The sequence below is a fragment of the Natator depressus genome, chromosome 18, assembly GCF_965152275.1.
Source record: "Natator depressus isolate rNatDep1 chromosome 18, rNatDep2.hap1, whole genome shotgun sequence".
In the NCBI taxonomy this organism is placed as follows: Eukaryota; Metazoa; Chordata; order Testudines; family Cheloniidae; genus Natator; species Natator depressus.
The window spans coordinates 18,023,548-18,040,494 of record NC_134251.1 but is presented as its reverse complement, the minus strand read 5'-3'; the positions used below and the strand labels follow the sequence as shown (position 1 = coordinate 18,040,494).

General features: G+C 46.5%; 1 protein-coding gene across 2 annotated transcripts in view; it reads right to left on the bottom strand.

Moving 5' to 3' along the window:
• SKI (SKI proto-oncogene) overlaps positions 1-16,947 on the bottom strand; it is a 140,592-nt gene that overhangs the window by 8,363 nt on the left and 115,282 nt on the right. The window contains exons 2-4 of one of the 2 annotated variants that reach the window (XM_074933919.1): positions 4,592-4,717; positions 3,944-4,059; positions 754-1,022 (exon numbers count right to left, since the gene is read on the bottom strand). In XM_074933919.1, the coding sequence (XP_074790020.1) occupies positions 754-1,022; positions 3,944-4,059; positions 4,592-4,717 (511 nt within the window). The remainder of the gene's footprint in view (positions 1-753; positions 1,023-3,943; positions 4,060-4,591; positions 4,718-16,947) is intronic. The other variant, XM_074933920.1, reaches the window with a different exon arrangement.

Below are 16,947 nucleotides of genomic sequence, written 5' to 3'. Positions count from 1 at the left end.
TGGGATTTAGCCCACTGAGCTCACTGGCTGCATGCAAACTCTCTGCACTCTCCATCTGGAGAACATTTCCAGTGCTTTGGGGAACAACTGGACAGCGATATCCCGCTAGTCTCGGTGGGTGAAATTCACCCCTGTGCAGAGGTGCAGCACCAACTCTGTGCACTGCTTAAGGGCTGATTCTACCCTCGCTGAAGTTAAACTGTCACAACAGGGCTAGAGTGGGACTTAGGTAGTACATTAGTATGTGTTGGTTCCCCGAATTTCACCCTATTAGAGGAAGGTGCTGTAATGAAAATGGACCACTTAGAGACATATTTTCCCTCTGAAATAAAACTATATCCGTGTGTGTGCGTGCAAACCACCATTTGCATGGGAAAGATAGCACATGCAAGTCCCAGGGCAGAATTTTTTAGCCCCAGAGGGCATGGGATCAGCCTGCTCAGCATCACAACATGTGATGTACGGTACACTCATCTGCACAGACGTTCACCCATTTTAATGCAAGTGTGAGGTTTTGTGGCTGCATCTAATGCGTGTGCTTTTCTGTGAGTGTACACTTGGGGTGCCCACCAGTGAAAATTTCACTCTTGTCTTGTGCCTCCATTTCTCACTATTTATGTGAGGCTGGGATTTTCAAAGGGGCCTCGGGGAGTTGGGTATCTAGATCACATTAGGTGCTCAACTCCCATTGGAGTTTAACTTCCCTGGACTCCTCTGGAAAACCAAACCCCAAAATAAAGGCAGGTAACTCACACTTACATTCCTCCCGGGTTTCTACTTCAATCTCTGCTTCTGACTCTTTGTCTTCTTCGGTAGCAGTGACGGTGGTCACTGCTTCTGGGACTGCTGGGTTGTCTGCAGTCAGCTTCCTTTTCCGCGGCTGGACCGGGCTGCTCACTGGCTCACTGCTCCGTGACACCACTGTGGCACATGGGGAATTGCTTACAATCTTCTGCTGAGCAGGAGGCGCGAGAGCCACGTTGGGGGCCACAGCATTCTCAAAACTTTTGTAGGAGTAAAAACTGTTTAGGAAGGGGGAGACAAAGGAAAAAGGCAAAATATTCAGTCCCATTCTTGCCTTCAAAATTCCTCCTAACTAGCATCTTAGACTGAAAAAGGCCAGGTCCTCCACTGGTGTAACTCAGCGGAACTGCATTGATTTCAACCCTGATTTACACTAGCTGAGAATCTGGCCCTATGATCTCTACCCATTAAGCGTTCCATGCTCTTCTAAGTGCACAGAGGATTTAGACACGTAACCTCCACTCAGTTCAACAGGAATTACAGGTTAAATACTATGTACATGGAAGAAACCAGACCCTCAAGTCTCCCGTATGTTAAATGCTGTTTCCATATTCTGTCTCTGGAGCTTTATGGATTCTTCCAAGATATGGTGCTTTTACATCTAACCACCCACAACTGCCTTCCAACTTTTGAGATTGCACAGCCTGGAGAAAAGCTAGTAGACTGCCAACAACATTCTGTAGTGCATAATTAATTTTTCCACATCACATGTATGTGAGTGTGTATATATTATATTACATTCAATGAACTATGTTAAAAGAACATTAAGGCTGTAATGTCAAGCACTCAAAAGGTTGGTACAGTTGCCGATGTAGCTTTAATTCAGACCCCTTGCAATTATGCAGTGAGAGACAATCTTTAATTATATGTTGAAGTCTCTACCGAGCATGTGCAAACTAAGATTTTTCAGAGGCTTGTAACTGCCAAATTTGGATGAATTTTCCCAGGGACAGCAAGACACATGCTTGAAACCAGGGTGACTACCCAGTCAAATTCCAAGTGCTTTTTTCAAAGCATGGAGTGCAAGAGGGTCTTAAAAAAAATTCTTACAGCTGTTTTGTTAACAGGAGCAAAACACTATTTCCCCCAATCTCTTCTCAGAAACTTCCTGTTTCCTAACTTTTCCAAAAAATTCAGTCTGAGGCAGACAACTGGCATGAAAGTTATCAACCTGAGCAGTTAAAGTTTGGCAAAGTTATAAACAACGGAAAACAGAGACTTATAATGGAAAGTGTCAGGCAATCTCAAGTTAGGGCAGCGCTACCACTGCTGCCTAGACAGGGACTGATTCTGATCACGCCTGCACCAGTGTAAATCAGGAATAACTACTACATTGGTATAAAAACGAATGTGAGAGCAGAATCAGGTCCATAACAGCAACTTTCCAGCGATGGCTGTCAAAGCCTCAGCTGCATAATTTGTACATGCAAAAGCAAGTTTAAGTGTACAAGCTGGGTACACATGCCAACAGGGTACACGTTTATACACACTGTGCACAAGCACAGACTGCAGTAACAACTTCAACACTCTCTGGAAATCTGGACCTCCAGGTGTCAGTGGAGATTTCCATGGGCAGACCCTGTTGCAGTTACAGCCAAATCAACATTCAGATATAGATACGCACGCAGAATCACATGGATCTGAGCACGTTTGTACATGTACAGACCCTTTTATATTCCAAAAAACGAGAGAACGGTACAGAAGAGAGGGAAAAAACACTTGAAATAAAAACTTAAGAAGCCAGGTTGGATTGACCGCTAAGGCACTGGGGGATCTGCTGAAAGGAGTGGGGTGGCAGTGCTAAGAAATGATGTTGAAGCCTCCCTAAAAATAACCAGGGGCAGAATAGGGGGCCTGGGAGACATAAATGATGGGCTGATGCAGGGGGACAGAATGTTTAAAGCCAGCAGGATGGAAGCAATGGGAAGGATGCTGGAGACCTGGGGTCTATTCCCGGATATGCTGCACAAGTTAGCATCTTTGTTTCCCCTCCCACTTGTTTTTCTTATCTATTTAGATAGTGGGCTCTTTGGGGCAGGGATTCTTCTCTGTGGATGTTCAGCCCCAAACACAATGAGGCTCCAATCTCTGGTGCTGCTGTAATATAATAATTACCAATAAAGCAGCAACAGGCATGGCTTTGGAAGCCAATTCAGTTCATTCCCATAACAACCGGAAGGCCTGTTAAATTCTGAAATACTAGTACATTCAGTAAAACGGGTTTAGAACAATGTGTGTTAGGAAGTATGAAATCGAGATGTCTGGAAGGACAAACCAACTGATGCCATGAGCCGGAGTTTGAGTGTTACTAGGGACAGCTGTCTCAGTATATTTCAACAGCGCCTGCCGAAGGGACAAGACTGTAGAGACAGTAAATTTAGCAGATGGATACAGTACATGGATAGTGGCTTGGAAGACTTAAAAAGAATGAATTTAGGGCATGTGAAATGAGCTGTATAGAATGAGGAATAACAAATGCAGCAGGAGTGGATGCTTCCATGCAATCTTGCCCAGGGTGTCTCAACTCTGATCTTATGAGACCACCTGTATTGGCCAAGAGGACGGTTTGGGCTTTAAGGCCCATTCAATCCAGGGCATTTCTGCTGAGACTGCCAACAAGGGAGTCAATGTGTCAGCTTTGGCAGTGGTTTGGTGACTGGCACCTGTGTGCTACTGACCTGGGTGGAGAACACCCGAGAGATTTCACAGGGGCCACCAAAGAGCTGTCGGGTCCCTACCAACTTGAAGCAGATGCCAACCATCATCCTAGAAGTTGATGGCCAAGCCATCTTTAAACAGCAGATGGGCAAAACTCTAAACCAACTGCACAAAATGCTTGGGTCTTTGCACCACTGAACTAGCAATGACTCATGGACAGATCCTTCATTTTTCAGTCTTTTGAGGCATGTTTCACTCAAGAAAACCGAATTACTGAATGCACAAATATGGCTACTTACTTGTTTTCCCTCCCAGAATCACTTAAAACTGCGGCTGCAAATGCTTTCACTGCACTGCCAGCAGACTGACTTGAACTGAACAACACAGCCACTCATATCAGTGCAAGGGAAACACCCACAAAGGGGCTTGCTGTCATATAACATTGATTCTCCCTCCCACCCCATGCTTCAAGTCTTCTTACCTGTCTCGGATTAATATGGGAAGATGTGTCGAGAGCTCTTTCTCGTTTGCTGAAACAGCAGGGGACCAAGGCCGGAAAGCAGAGAGGCGCTGACGGGGATGGACACAACCAATACTCTGCAAGGAAGGGAAGGAAAGAAAGGAAGAGAAAAACAAACAAAAATTGGTCACCACTGAGTATATCTTTCAAAAGCATAAATTGCAAAGAAAAGTTATTGACTTGTGCGCGCGTGTGTGCTTGGGTTCTGTTATCTCTAACACAATTCCCCAACGGGGACTAACTGCTTAGTGCTTTTCACCGGAAGAGCCAAGTTGGATTAGATTTAAAATCCCGTTCAGTTGTTGCTAGCCAACAAATAATATATGGTTTGCAAGAGACCACCTGGGACTCCAGGGCTTTCAGGATTCCCGACCCTCCCAGGCATCCCACAGCCACGCCGCCAGTGCTCATTGAGAGGCCGCAGGAGAAGGGGAAGGGCAGCGTAATTCACTCTTCATTGGGGAAAGGTGGAAAACATCTTTCATTTAGAGAGCACGGGCCAAAACCGTCCTTGGTGTTGTTCCATTGGCTTCAAAGGAGGGACACCAAGCACAAATTTCCTCCCACCAATCTACTTTAAACAGGGTAAGTGTGTTACTTAAGAGTCACCTTATTGGATGAACCAGACAAGGACCGTAACCAACTGGACTGCTTTTCCTTCTCGGCAGAAGTTGGAGACTGGGAAGCAGAGTCATCAATTTTGGGCTTTTTGGAGGCAGGAGGATCTGAAGGGATCTGAAAGGAAGAGGGGGAGAGGAAGCAGAGATTTAATCATTGTTCTTTTCACAGTCAGTTTAGTGCCAGGATAAAAGGTGGTATTTAAAACAAACATTGATCTTTTCCCGCCATCCCTTGAACGGAACTATCATTTCATGACTACACTGTAAAGAGCTGCAAATGGAAAAGACAAAGGGACAGAGACCAATGTATTGCACGACACAACACTGGCTTCATTCATTCATTCATTCATTCAAGCATAAATGGCAAGAAAGTTACAATACAAGGGCTAAAATGAGGCATAAATATAATCGAGCTATTCACACTGTGCCGCTAAGCAGTATCTGCCTTTTTTATTATTATTATTGTGTGCGGAAAGGTAAATTTTAATGTGGTTTCTGAATTGGAAAGATTATTTTAAATGAGAACAGAGCAGACTTTGTTATTCTGTTTGCAATGGTTGTTATGCCGATGACTTCACTACCCCACAGCTGCAGTGGATTCTGGGGGCGCTGCCAAGAGCTGCTTTGCCTTTTCCACAAGTGCCTCAGCTTGGCCTATAAATCACCCTCAAGCATAAAATAGTCCTTTGGCAGGCACGACCCCTTTCCTTCAACACCACAAAGAAATAAAATTCCTACAGTCCCAGTGTGGCTTGCAAAAAAAATTGGTAACTACTGGTTTCACTGGTGCGCTGGGGATACCAGATTGAGGCACTGCCAGCACAAACAAGGCTAGCGGACGGGCTCTGGACCTCATTCTGCATGAAGAGTACAAATAATAAAACAAGAACACACCAACTTTCTTTCTTTCTTTCTTTCTGTGAATTGGAAAACTCATTGCTTTTCCATATTGCTATCCAACAGGGCTCTTATTAAGATGGCAGCACAATATGGCAATAACCAGTAATAATCCGAATACCGTATGTTTATACAGAGCTTTTCCATCCCACCATTGCGAAGCACTATACAAAGGTGCATAAGTATCCACCGTCTGTGTTTTATAAATGAGGAAACTGTGGGACAGAGACGTTTTAAGGGCAAGATTTTCATGTGTCTACTGATTCTGGGTGTCCAACTTGAGACCCCTTAGAGGCCTGGTGTTAGAGGGCGGCTGCTCAGCACTATCTGAAAATCAGGCTCCTTTAAGGTGTCTCCTTTAGGCACCCAAAATGGAGTCACCCGAAGCCACTATCCTTGGAAATTATGTTCTGAGTGATTTACCCAATTTTCAGAAAGGGAGTTTCAGGCAGAGCTGAGATTTGAAGTCCCTTCTCCAGACACCCAGTCCACTACCCTATCCACTCTGCTCACAGCAAAGCCTGGAGCTGGATGCCATACAAAAACACAGCCCCTTTGCCAGCCTTGATTTGGACGTAACTCAGACATCAAGTCCATGATCAATCTGCTGCTTTTATGGGTGGCAGAGCAGCTTTGCAGAGCTGTAGCTCAAGCCAACCAGTCTCTAGTTAATGCCAGTTAACCTGGCAGCCTGCGCTGCTAGGACTGCTCGTGGTCTTTTACGGCCCGATTTGCGCTGTAACATAATCGAACCCGGCACAGATCTCTTACTACAGCATTCTAAGGCGAGCTACAGGCTGGGGTGCCTTCCCATACATAGCAGATGAAGCAGAGCACGTGTGTGAGTAACTGCGAGTGCAAAATTAGCCCATGCCAGCGCCAAATGCCAGTGTCAATGGATTTGCAAGGGCTTCTTCTGGCTCAGCGTCAGCCTTTTATTTCTTTGGGCTGACGCTGGAAGTGGCTGTGCCACAGCCCCTCCTCCCTTGCCAGCTAGAAAGGGGCACTTTGGAATTGCTTCTGCAGAAAGCGCAGGGCAGCGGGGCTGGGGAAAGGTTCGTTTCTGCTGTCAGAGATGCTGTCTGTGCAGAAGCAGTGACAGCATCAGAATGGTATTTGGCAGGCGAGGCGGCTCCCAGCCCTATCCACTGGGGATGGTGAGCAATGTGGGGAGGGGAAAGGAAGGGGCCTGGAATGAAAAAGGCAACAGGTGGCAAGACTCAGCATGGAGACCAGTCCTCCCCCCCAACATCCCCGCTACCCAGCTCAGCTGGAGGAGAACATTCTGCTTAGGCAGGATGGAGGACAGCCATCCTGGGCCCTGTACTGTGCACACATGGAGAGCGCCATAATGGGCTTGAACTGGGGGGCCAGTGTAAAAACAAACAGCTTTTGGGGAATGGGGAGGAAAGCGTCAAGTCTTAAAGGGGCTTGGGGAAAGATATTGAAATAGAATCACCTCATTTGCATTTTCAAGGGACAATGTGTCTCCTTTTTTCTTCTCCGCCCTCCTCCCTTTTCCCCTCTAATCAAGGCTGACATCCAAGGCAGAGGGGGAGCCTGAGCTGCACAAAATAGGAGCAGACAAGCAAAACAATCCGTGCCCCTTGCTGCCAGTGGTCAGCGCTGTTCTGTTCCTGTGCATCGGAGCCATGATGGGAAATCCTGGTTAACAGCCTCGAAGGGGGAGAGAAAGAGAAGAGAAACAGCTGCTGACAGCCCATGTAGATTGTTCTAAATGAAGCAACATCATCTCCCACCATGTGGTGCTAGCATTCCTGAGAATCAGGGTTGGCTTGTGGGCCGGGTACTGGACTGTGACTTGGAAGCCCTGCAGTCTGTTGCACACATCGGGCTGCTGTGTGACCTCAGGCAAGTCATTTCACCTCCCTCTACCTTGTTTCCCCTTCCACCCTTTATCTGTCTTGTCTACTTAGATTATTAGCTCTTTAGGAAAGGGACTGCCCACCAGGTACAATTGGAGCGATGGGTGCCACTGGAACACTGCTAATAAGAATTGCTTTCTCACCCTCTGTGAATAATAATGAATCAAGAACCAGGGCTGTTCATGAAGAAGTGGAGATAACGCTTTGAAATCCAAAAAGCAGGGGGTCGCTCTCTGCCCTGTCACACATGCCATTTGGTTACCCTTCTCGTTAGGTTCCTTCTCGTTACATTCTTATCTGTCTGGGCAGCCACTGAAACTGGTTTTTCCCTCCTCACTGAGCTGCAGTAGCTGTGCCATAAACCCATCAAAGGCTCGTGTTCTACAGGTGTCAAAATCGGTCAGCTGATGACCAATAGGCCCAGTAGCGATGTCATGCAGGCAGCCAATGAGAAAGCATCGTCGCATGCCTCTCATCCAAGCATGACTCAAAGCAAAGCAGAGTCTGCTAATGAAATAGGTAGAATTTGATCTTCCCACCACAAGGGAGTGTGAACAACAGCTCAAAAGAATCAGGGCTGAGGAGGTGGACGACTACAAGAAGGGAAAAGACAAACACTCTCTCGTAGTCTGGACACTGAAATGCAAAACTATTACAAGGCATGTAGTACAACTCCCCCTGCCACATGATTCACTGATTATACACCAGGCTAGGACAGGCTCTCTGCTGGTAATAAGTAAAACTGACAAAAGTACCCTTCTGTCGCTTTCATCGTGGGCAAAGTAGCCAGCATGGGGGAGACACAGTAGATCATATGTGAATGAAAATTCTTTTATTTCCATCCATATATATAAATGTACAAACTTTACAAATAAAATATTAACACAGGTGGCATTTAACGGGGCACTAAAGGATGCTTTTCACCATTCTTATAAATGACCTCTCCCCAGCCTCCCCGATGTGTGAAATAAACTCTTTAAAGCTTGAAACATCTATTTCTGTTTCCTTAACCTTATTCCCCTTTGCTTGTGTTGCTCAAGAACAATGGTTTGTTATTGTATAGCTCCACGTAAGCACTGGGGCTTTTCATGATGGTTTGTTGTGGTGGGGTACCTCATGAAGCCTAGAGCTACGCAAAGTGGCTTGTTATTGTAGAATTGCTCAATTGCACTGGTATAAGATGTCTCTTGTTATAGGGGAGTTTAAGGGCACTGGGGCATTTGCTTTGGTAAGGAAAGGTTCATATGGATCCTAAAGAAAAACACAGAAGTGAGATTTTGGGCCTGCTAACCGGGATGGCATCCCTTTAAAGTCACACTGGTATTAATCAAGCTAGTTTGGATTTTGGCCAAATGAGATCACATTTGACACGTCATGCTAGCTCGATTAGGTACTGTATTATCAAAGCATGAGATCAATGGAGATGACCTTTACCCGCTGCTTCTCAGAAAGACACCCCACTCCCTTCTGAAAGCTAAAGAATAATACTAAAACAAGCAGATCAGGAGTTAAACAGCAAGCCCGGCCTGGCCCCTAAAAGTTCCTTTTCAGTCCAACATAGAGTGAAAATTGGGCTCTCAGAATAAGACACTTTCAAGCCATTCAAGATGGAGTCATTCCTGGGTACTCTCTCTGGGGTCAGTTTCCTCTCTAGCATCTGGGCTGAGTGGGTGATTTTTGTTCTCCAGGCTCCTCTATTCCCCGAGGGTTTTTATTAAGCACAAAGCAGGGAGTGCTCTGGGGGGTCTCTGTGTGTGTGTGTGTGTCTGCCTAAGCCCCCTGTAATCTGAGTAGCTATCCATTACGGGATAAACTCAGATGCTACAAAAAAGCAGTGTCCTCACTTGGAAGAGGAGAGCAACAGAATGGGCCAAAGTCTCTGGGAGCACCTTTTGCAATTTGACCCTATATTCAACAAGCAGCAAACATGCCTGTTTCCCTCGTCTCTGAAACCAAGCAGCACCCCAAACCCAACCTCTGCAAACACCCCAGGGATCTGTTCAAAAGCCTGGGCTTCATTCTGCTCACCCTCACTCGTTTTACACTACAGTAACCCTATCAATTTACACTGGTGCAAACAAGAGCAGAATTGAGCCAATTTGCCTCACAGGAGCGGGAAACTTTAGGTGGAGAGTAGTGAGCAGGCGGGCAGTCAGATATTTTAAGGTAGCTACCCAAAACAGGGGTTGCTTAAAGTATGTGGGGAGATGAGGGTCCCTGGCTAGGAACATAGGAACTTCTGTACCAGATCACACCAGTGGTCCACCTAATTCAGTCTCCTATCTCTGACAGCACCCACCAGCAGGTGCTTCGAGGGAAGGTGCAGGAAACCTAGTAGACATTTAACAGATGGGTATTAATGGGTGATATGACCCAAAGTGAAGGCTGGTTTCAATTTCAGAGTGGTTCAGATTGGGATTTGCAGGGCTGCATCTGCCTCAAGGGGATCCAACCGAGAAGCAGACCCCCAAAAAGGAAGGGACCCAATTCTCCAGTTCCAATTCAGCCCTTTGGGGCTGAAGATCTCACCACAGCTAAATCTATTCCTAACCCAGAACCCCCCAAAAGCCTACTTTTAAATGGGGGAAACTCCTGCACATTGCACTGGATTTTTAATCCTTCCTAGGAGGGGTATGAATGCAGCCCCTGCCCCCCGCCCCCCACCCCCCAGCGGGGGGTAAAGCAAGTGAAAAAAGAAAAACTCCAGGCTTTTGCTCTTTGAGTTCAGTGATGCAGGGCAAGCCCGGCCACTATGGCTATTATTGTAGCTTTGAGAATATCTGACAGGCTGGAAGCAGGTGCAGTGACCCACACTGCATGGGGTTACTGATTCATCTTTGCATAGAAATCAGACAGCTAAAGGGACAGAGCACGTTCTATGCGGAGACTCTGATTAGGCCACAGGGTGTCTTTCCCTCAACCCTGCCCCTTCCTTTTAAATGGAGCTTGAAATGGATCGGGGACATGGGAACAATACTAGCAGAAATCATTTTATCCTACTTGGCTGGGAACTCCTTTCAAGGGCTGGATTGTGGCCTGGCTTCATGTGGTTGCAGATGTGCTAAGAATAAAACCCACCCTTCCCCACTGCACTGATCCACTCCTCGGACCACAGCCCTGGGTGTAGATGCGGGGGACGGGGGGCAGGCTCCATGGGGCCACTACTGCGCCCCACAGGGAAAGCTGAGCCTGCACCAGGTTACAGGACTCTAGCAATGGAGGGAGGCAGGGAAGGAAACTGTGACTCACAATTCCGTCCTACGGCCGCTCTGCTACACGCCTCTCCTAACACAGGCCTGAGCCCAGAAGGTCCAAGGTCGCCATCAAGAATGAATTATTCAGTCCACTGGGGGAGGGAAGGGAGGGTGTGAAAGGGCAATTCAGGAGACCAAGCCACAGTAATGCATGATTTTTACATGTACATCCATGCATCCCAGGGAGATAGAGGGGAGGGGCTACGGTCAAGAACTTGGAGCAGATCCTACAGCAAACAAGAGTCTGTCTTTTCATGGTTGCTTTAAATGTCTCCCATCACACACAGAGTGATCCAAGAAACCTCTATTTTCATCTCTTTATGTGACTATTAGAAAGAAATATGAATCTGTGTGCATGTGTATGGATTTGATTCTTTATCTCCCTCATACGGGTGTACCTCAGGAATAATGTCACCAAAGTCACAGGGGTTACACTCACATAAAACCAGGGGAAGCAAAATCAAAAACAGGCCCATAAATCTATGCATAGCATTATAGCGTGTTGTTCAAGCTGCTGCTTTTGCTAAGAGCCGAGTTCAGTTATACCATAAGAAAGGGTGGAGCTTCCTGTCTCGGCAGATACTCAGTTTGGGCGTGAAAACTAGGTGGATTTCTCACTAAGAACAAAAACCACAAGACCAGACGCCAGTCTGATACCGGTTTGAAGAAACCTCAAAGATACACTTCTTGGGGGTTAAAAACGTGACAGACACCAAAAGATAAAAATACATTAAAAAATAAAGCAGCAAACAACTAAGTGGCAGGTAATAAACTATACCATCCGGGTCAGACTCCAGCCCAAATGGGCAAGGCTGTGACCCAGTTCAGTTGTGCAGCACGAAAGCACCGTTTGTGATGCTGTAGTGAAGGGTTGGTCTAAAACTGGGTCTAGTCCAAAGCCAATGGGAGTCAGTCCACTGACTGCACTGGATGAGGGATCAGAACCTGGTTAAATGATAACCGTAAGTTATCGTTTCTGGTGTTTATAACTGGCTGCAAATATTAGCTTGGGGTGGAGGGACATGGGTGCTTCTTGACTCACATTTATCCCAAGGAAACTTGTGATCTAGCCAGGTTCCTAGACAGGAGACTGACCTTGAGAGCATGGAATGGCTGTAAAAAAGACACTGCCGTCTACTGGGACCTAGGACACACTCACCAGAGAGGCCAGGACAGTCCACATGTTGTGTTATGTCCATCCCTGATGTAAGTTTCCCCCTCAGCTACACAAATGATTCAGTAGATAGGACATGGGGCTGGAAGTCAGGAAACCTGGGTTCAGCTCTTGGCTCTATCCCTGACTCACTGTGTGGTCTTGGGCAAATCACTTAGCCCACCTTGCACCATCTGTACAATGAAGATAATGGCTCCCTACCTCCCAGGGGTGTTGTGAGGGTAAAACCAATTAATGACCGAGAGTGGCACAGATAACAGGGACTACGTATGTTCCTAGGCGGACCTAATTCAGCCTGCAGTGGGGGTGACTGACCCTCATTACCATTCAGGAGCTTCTTGCTGGCCTAAATGAACATAGCAAGTCTGACCAGGTCTTAGTGGATGCGTGCTTCTCTTATTATTTTTTTAAAAGGCATTTGGCCAATGCTTAATTTGTAATGAAAGAGGTGCCAGGGCTGAACTGCCAGGCCCAGAGGTGCCAGGGCTCGACCCTGACACAAATTAAGCACTGCATTTGGCCCAATGTAGCACCTGTTTTGGCCTGCTCGGAGAGGCCAAGGACCAAATGGGCAGGATTTTCAAAAGCACCCGTGACATATGAACACAAATGGCACTGAAGCCAATGGGAGTTGTACTCCCAAGGCCCTGGGGTGCTTCCGAAAGCCCAACCCCAATGTGTGTGTGGGGGTGGGAAGCTTGCCCATTGCCACCTGCAGAGCACCCATCATGTGGTTACCTGAAAAACTTTATTCTCCAGAAGCTGCCAGGCTGGAGATTTTCCCCAGCACTCATTTGAGTTTAAAAGTAAACCTTCCAACCAGAAATTCAGTAGCCAAACGAACAACAATGGTGCATCTAATCTCTCTGTCCAGGCCTCTGCACCATGCTCACTGCTGTGGTATCTAAGCATGAGGTGTAACACAGGAATAAGCTGCTGCTTCTTTGACTCAGCAAACTAGGAGTTCATCCTTATCAAGATCAGGCTCAGCCCTGGTGATACTGTCCTCTTGCAGCAAAAGCGTTGTAGAAAGCACTTAGAGATCTATCACCAGCTACGGCCCACAGGGGCCCATGGATGACATGCAGCTGATTCAGGAAGCCAGATCCACATGGGATTTTGCTAGACAAAACAGATAGCAGGAGCTTCTGAGATACAGCCCGTGCAGCCACAGCTAGCTCACAGAAAGCCCATGAGTATTCAACCTCAGCCAGGGAGCAAGACTCTTCCATCACCAAGGAACCTTGCAATTAAAATAAAACCAGCCAAACAGAAGAGCTGAAATTGTCGATCCTTCAGGAACTGCTGTGCTTTTCTTAATCAGAGATGAAAAGTGGGTCAGCGCAACTATCCTCACCCCTTTGTGTGCTGTGTCGCTGCAAAGACTGGCCGACGAGCCCCAAGACAGCCTCTGTATGCAAGATGTGTCACTCAGAGTCTAGTTAGAAGTCAGGACCCCCTGAGGTCTGTTCCGACTCTGGAAAGGAGTGGAGTAATGCTCAGAGATAGGGACGGGGAGACATGATTTCTAGGTTCTATTCTGAGCGCTGCTGCTGAGGCACTAAGTCACTTCAATTCAGCTCCCTCGTGTATAAAATGGAGACAACCGCCTTACCCACCTGCAAGGACTTTGTCTTGGAAGGAAGTTGGCACAGACAGTATCCTTGAGCAGAATGAAACGACAGTGTCCCATATGGAGTCCCATCTCCCAGTGAATCCCCTAACAGTTGTTCATTTTTAAGGGCCCCAAGGTTGGTTCAGACCATTGCACATGCCATCACGGCCACACGTCCTACAGGCCAAATGGCAGGGTGAACAGGACACCCCCAGAGATGCCATAAGCAGCAGTTTGGAGAAGGCGTGCATTATGTTACCAACAAGCGCTCTAAGCTGCTCCTTCAAGTCAGAGTGCAATCCCAGAGGAACATGGAGGCTGGGGTTATAGCCTTCTCCCCAGGCGTTCTTATGCAGGGCGAGTCTCTTGTGACTTACACCAGTACAAATCAGGACTAGCTCCCCTGAAGCCAATGGAGCTACACATGGGGTCAAACCCGAGAAAGTGAGAGGGGAATCAAACCGTGAGTTTACTTGGCAGGTGCAACGCACTCGCAGGCACCCAATTGTGAACAAACTCCCGCAAAATCCCAAACCAGGCATAATTTAGATTCGAGTTCCCTTGCATCCAAATCCTTTAAAACAGTGACACAAGCTCCAATCACTAGAACACATGCTTCCTACAGGTTTTTGGCGATGTGGCTGGCTGGCGATTAATAAGGTATTAAGGGGGGGGGTCTCTATCGAGGACTGTACTTTCACATGGATTGCAGGAAAATATTTAGTCTGATGCAAACTGATGGGTATAAACGACCTGTCTCAGTGAAACAGAGTGAGCTCAGAGCACTATAATCTGGAGCAGTAGGAAGATTTACTGCATCTTTACTGTATATATTTAAAAGAGAAAAACCTACCACATCTAAACACTAGTTCTAGGAAGCGCTTACTACAGTCTGCCCTTTTTATTTTTTTTATTACGTTTCTGGTTTTGGTGGCAGGAGTCCAGACTGTCACAGCGCAGAGCTCTCCGTCTTCCCCCTCCCGACAGGTCTGGTGGAAACAGCAAGTATTCATTTTACCCTGTCATTCTGGGAGGCCTGATGACATGAAGTATTTGCTTTCTATTCCTGCCCTTCCCAGCACGCTCACTGGCTGCCACTGTGTCGCCCTGCGTCTGACCTGCGGGGAGGCTTCACAAACCGCAGCTGAAAGCACTTCAGAGAGTGCCCGTTACACAGCGGTTTGAAAAGGTGTTGTGAAAAGCTCCTTGCTGGAGCTGCTGTGCTCACCCTACGACTGGAGACCTGACCTGGACTCACTTTGCCTGCTCTCAGAGGGAGAGCCTCCCCATCGCCTGTAAGCCTCGTTCTGCTTAATCCATCCCAGTGCAAATGGCACTTCCCCGCCCAAGAATGTTATGTAAGACGCAGTGTTTTAGTCAGCCGGTACTTGAGAAAGTTCATCTCAAGGATTTGGGAACAAAGGGGCTAATTCTCCTCTCAGTTACACCAGCGTCAAGTCCTTTGCCTCCAATGGACTCACTTCAGATTTACAGGAAGGAAGACAGGAATTGGACCCATTCTGGTTCCTACAAAATGCTTCTCTCACACAATTCCTCAGTCTAATAGAATTTCTGATACGGAGTCTGTTTTGTGAAATGTCTGGAGTGAAACAAAATTAAAACTGTTTTCTAGAATATTCTTGGCTTAGCCCCAGCACCCCCTCGACTCCCATTTCCAAACTCTATGGCCAGCGTGCAGAGGAAGCCTTTTCTCCCTTCCCAGCCCTGCTGTCTGAACATTTCTTCCTCTTTTTTTTTTTTAACTGTAAGATTTTAGCCAGGCTCCATTTGGTGGTTGTGCTTGAACTCACAACTAGCCAACAGTGGATCCATATCAAAAATCTCCCAGCCCAATTTCCTAACAGTTTGTTCCAGTTGCTATCACAAAAAAAAAAAAAAAAAAAACAAAACAAAAAAAACCACTGACCCTGCAGCTTGGTTTTAAAATTTCACTAGAAAAAAACAACATACATGTATGTGCATGATTTGCTTTTCAAAGTGCTCAATACAACTGAGAAACTCCAGAGAGGCTGTGAATTTAGTAAACTGGGCGGATCTTGGCTCCAGTTATGCACAGAAGCATATTTATTCGGACACAAAATGGCTGTGATTTGTTAGGAACACACCTCCTGGGATACTTTCAGGTTGCTACAGGCTGTAGTGTAGCTTGTAAACTTATTCCTGAGATTAATATTTCGTAGAGGTGTGGTGGTGGAAAGAGCCAGCTATTCCAGCCTTGACATTTACATTCAGAAAAAACTGCTCTACAAGTTGAACTGGTATGCATCCGATGAAGTGAGCTGTAGCTCACGAAAGCTTATGCTCAAATAAATTGGTTAGTCTCTAAGGTGCCACCAGTACTCCTTTCCTTTTGGCTCAAAGTTATTAGTGAACTCCGGAATTAAACTCTTACTCTCCCCCCGACCCCCAGCTGTTAAATTCTTTGCTGAAAATGATTCCTTGGGCCTGAGCATACATCTTCTGACCAGGGGAAGCCGAGGAGACTTTGCCCATCAGTAATGGTTGGTAGGGCTGGGTCTATAGAGCTGGATTTCAAGGCATGAGGCCAATCACCAACAGCCAGCTAAACAGAGAATACAGAAACACTTCTGCAGCTTGTTGTTGGTTTACTGTTTCCTTCAAGGGCACGATTAAGCAACCACTTGGATCCAGACGACGGTCCTGATAAGGGCTCTTCCCTGCCTGCTCGATCCCTAGGTGCACCTTATCTCTGGTGGACTGACGTCAGTAAATGAGCACCCCATTCTGTATTGCATTGCATTCAAATCAAAGCCTTTTTCTGCAAGGGGTACCATTTTAAACTTTAAACTTTGGTCTACGTTAAGGTTCAGATGCATCTTCACACAGGAAAATCACAGTATATATATATGTTAAATAAGCAACAGACAGTTTCAGCTTGCTGTTCCGAGAAACTCTGAGCCAGACACGAACAGCTCTTATCCTTGAAATCACTCCCAGACCCCTCCCCGGTTTACCAAGCTGACTAAATCTGGGAAGGATTTTAGACGTGCAGCCCCTGATGGGCTCCTTGCTCACAACCACATCAAAACACACACACACTCACACACAAAGCCCAGTGAGGTTGCACAGCTGGAATCGGGCAATAAAAAAACCCAGTGTACTTAAAAAAAAAAAAAAAAAGTTTTGAGTGCAGTTGGAATGCAGCTGTGGATATTATTTTACACAGGGAGGCTTGCATGTGTGTACGCGCATGTGTGTAAATACATGTGTGCGTGTGCACGTGTGCGTAGGTGTATCTATAATAAATAGGAAGTATTTCACTCTGAGCAATCTGGAAAAAATGTACCAAGTGAAATACTTCTATTTATTTTTAGCCGTAAACTAATTTGTTTTTAGATTCCAGCTGCCATCTAGACTAGGGGGGAAAAGCAGCAGTCCTCATAGGGCAATGCACTAACGGCTTCACGAGAGCTGGAGGGACCAGTCTCAATCCTCACAGCCTGTACTAACCAGTTGTCTCAAACACATATACAAGTG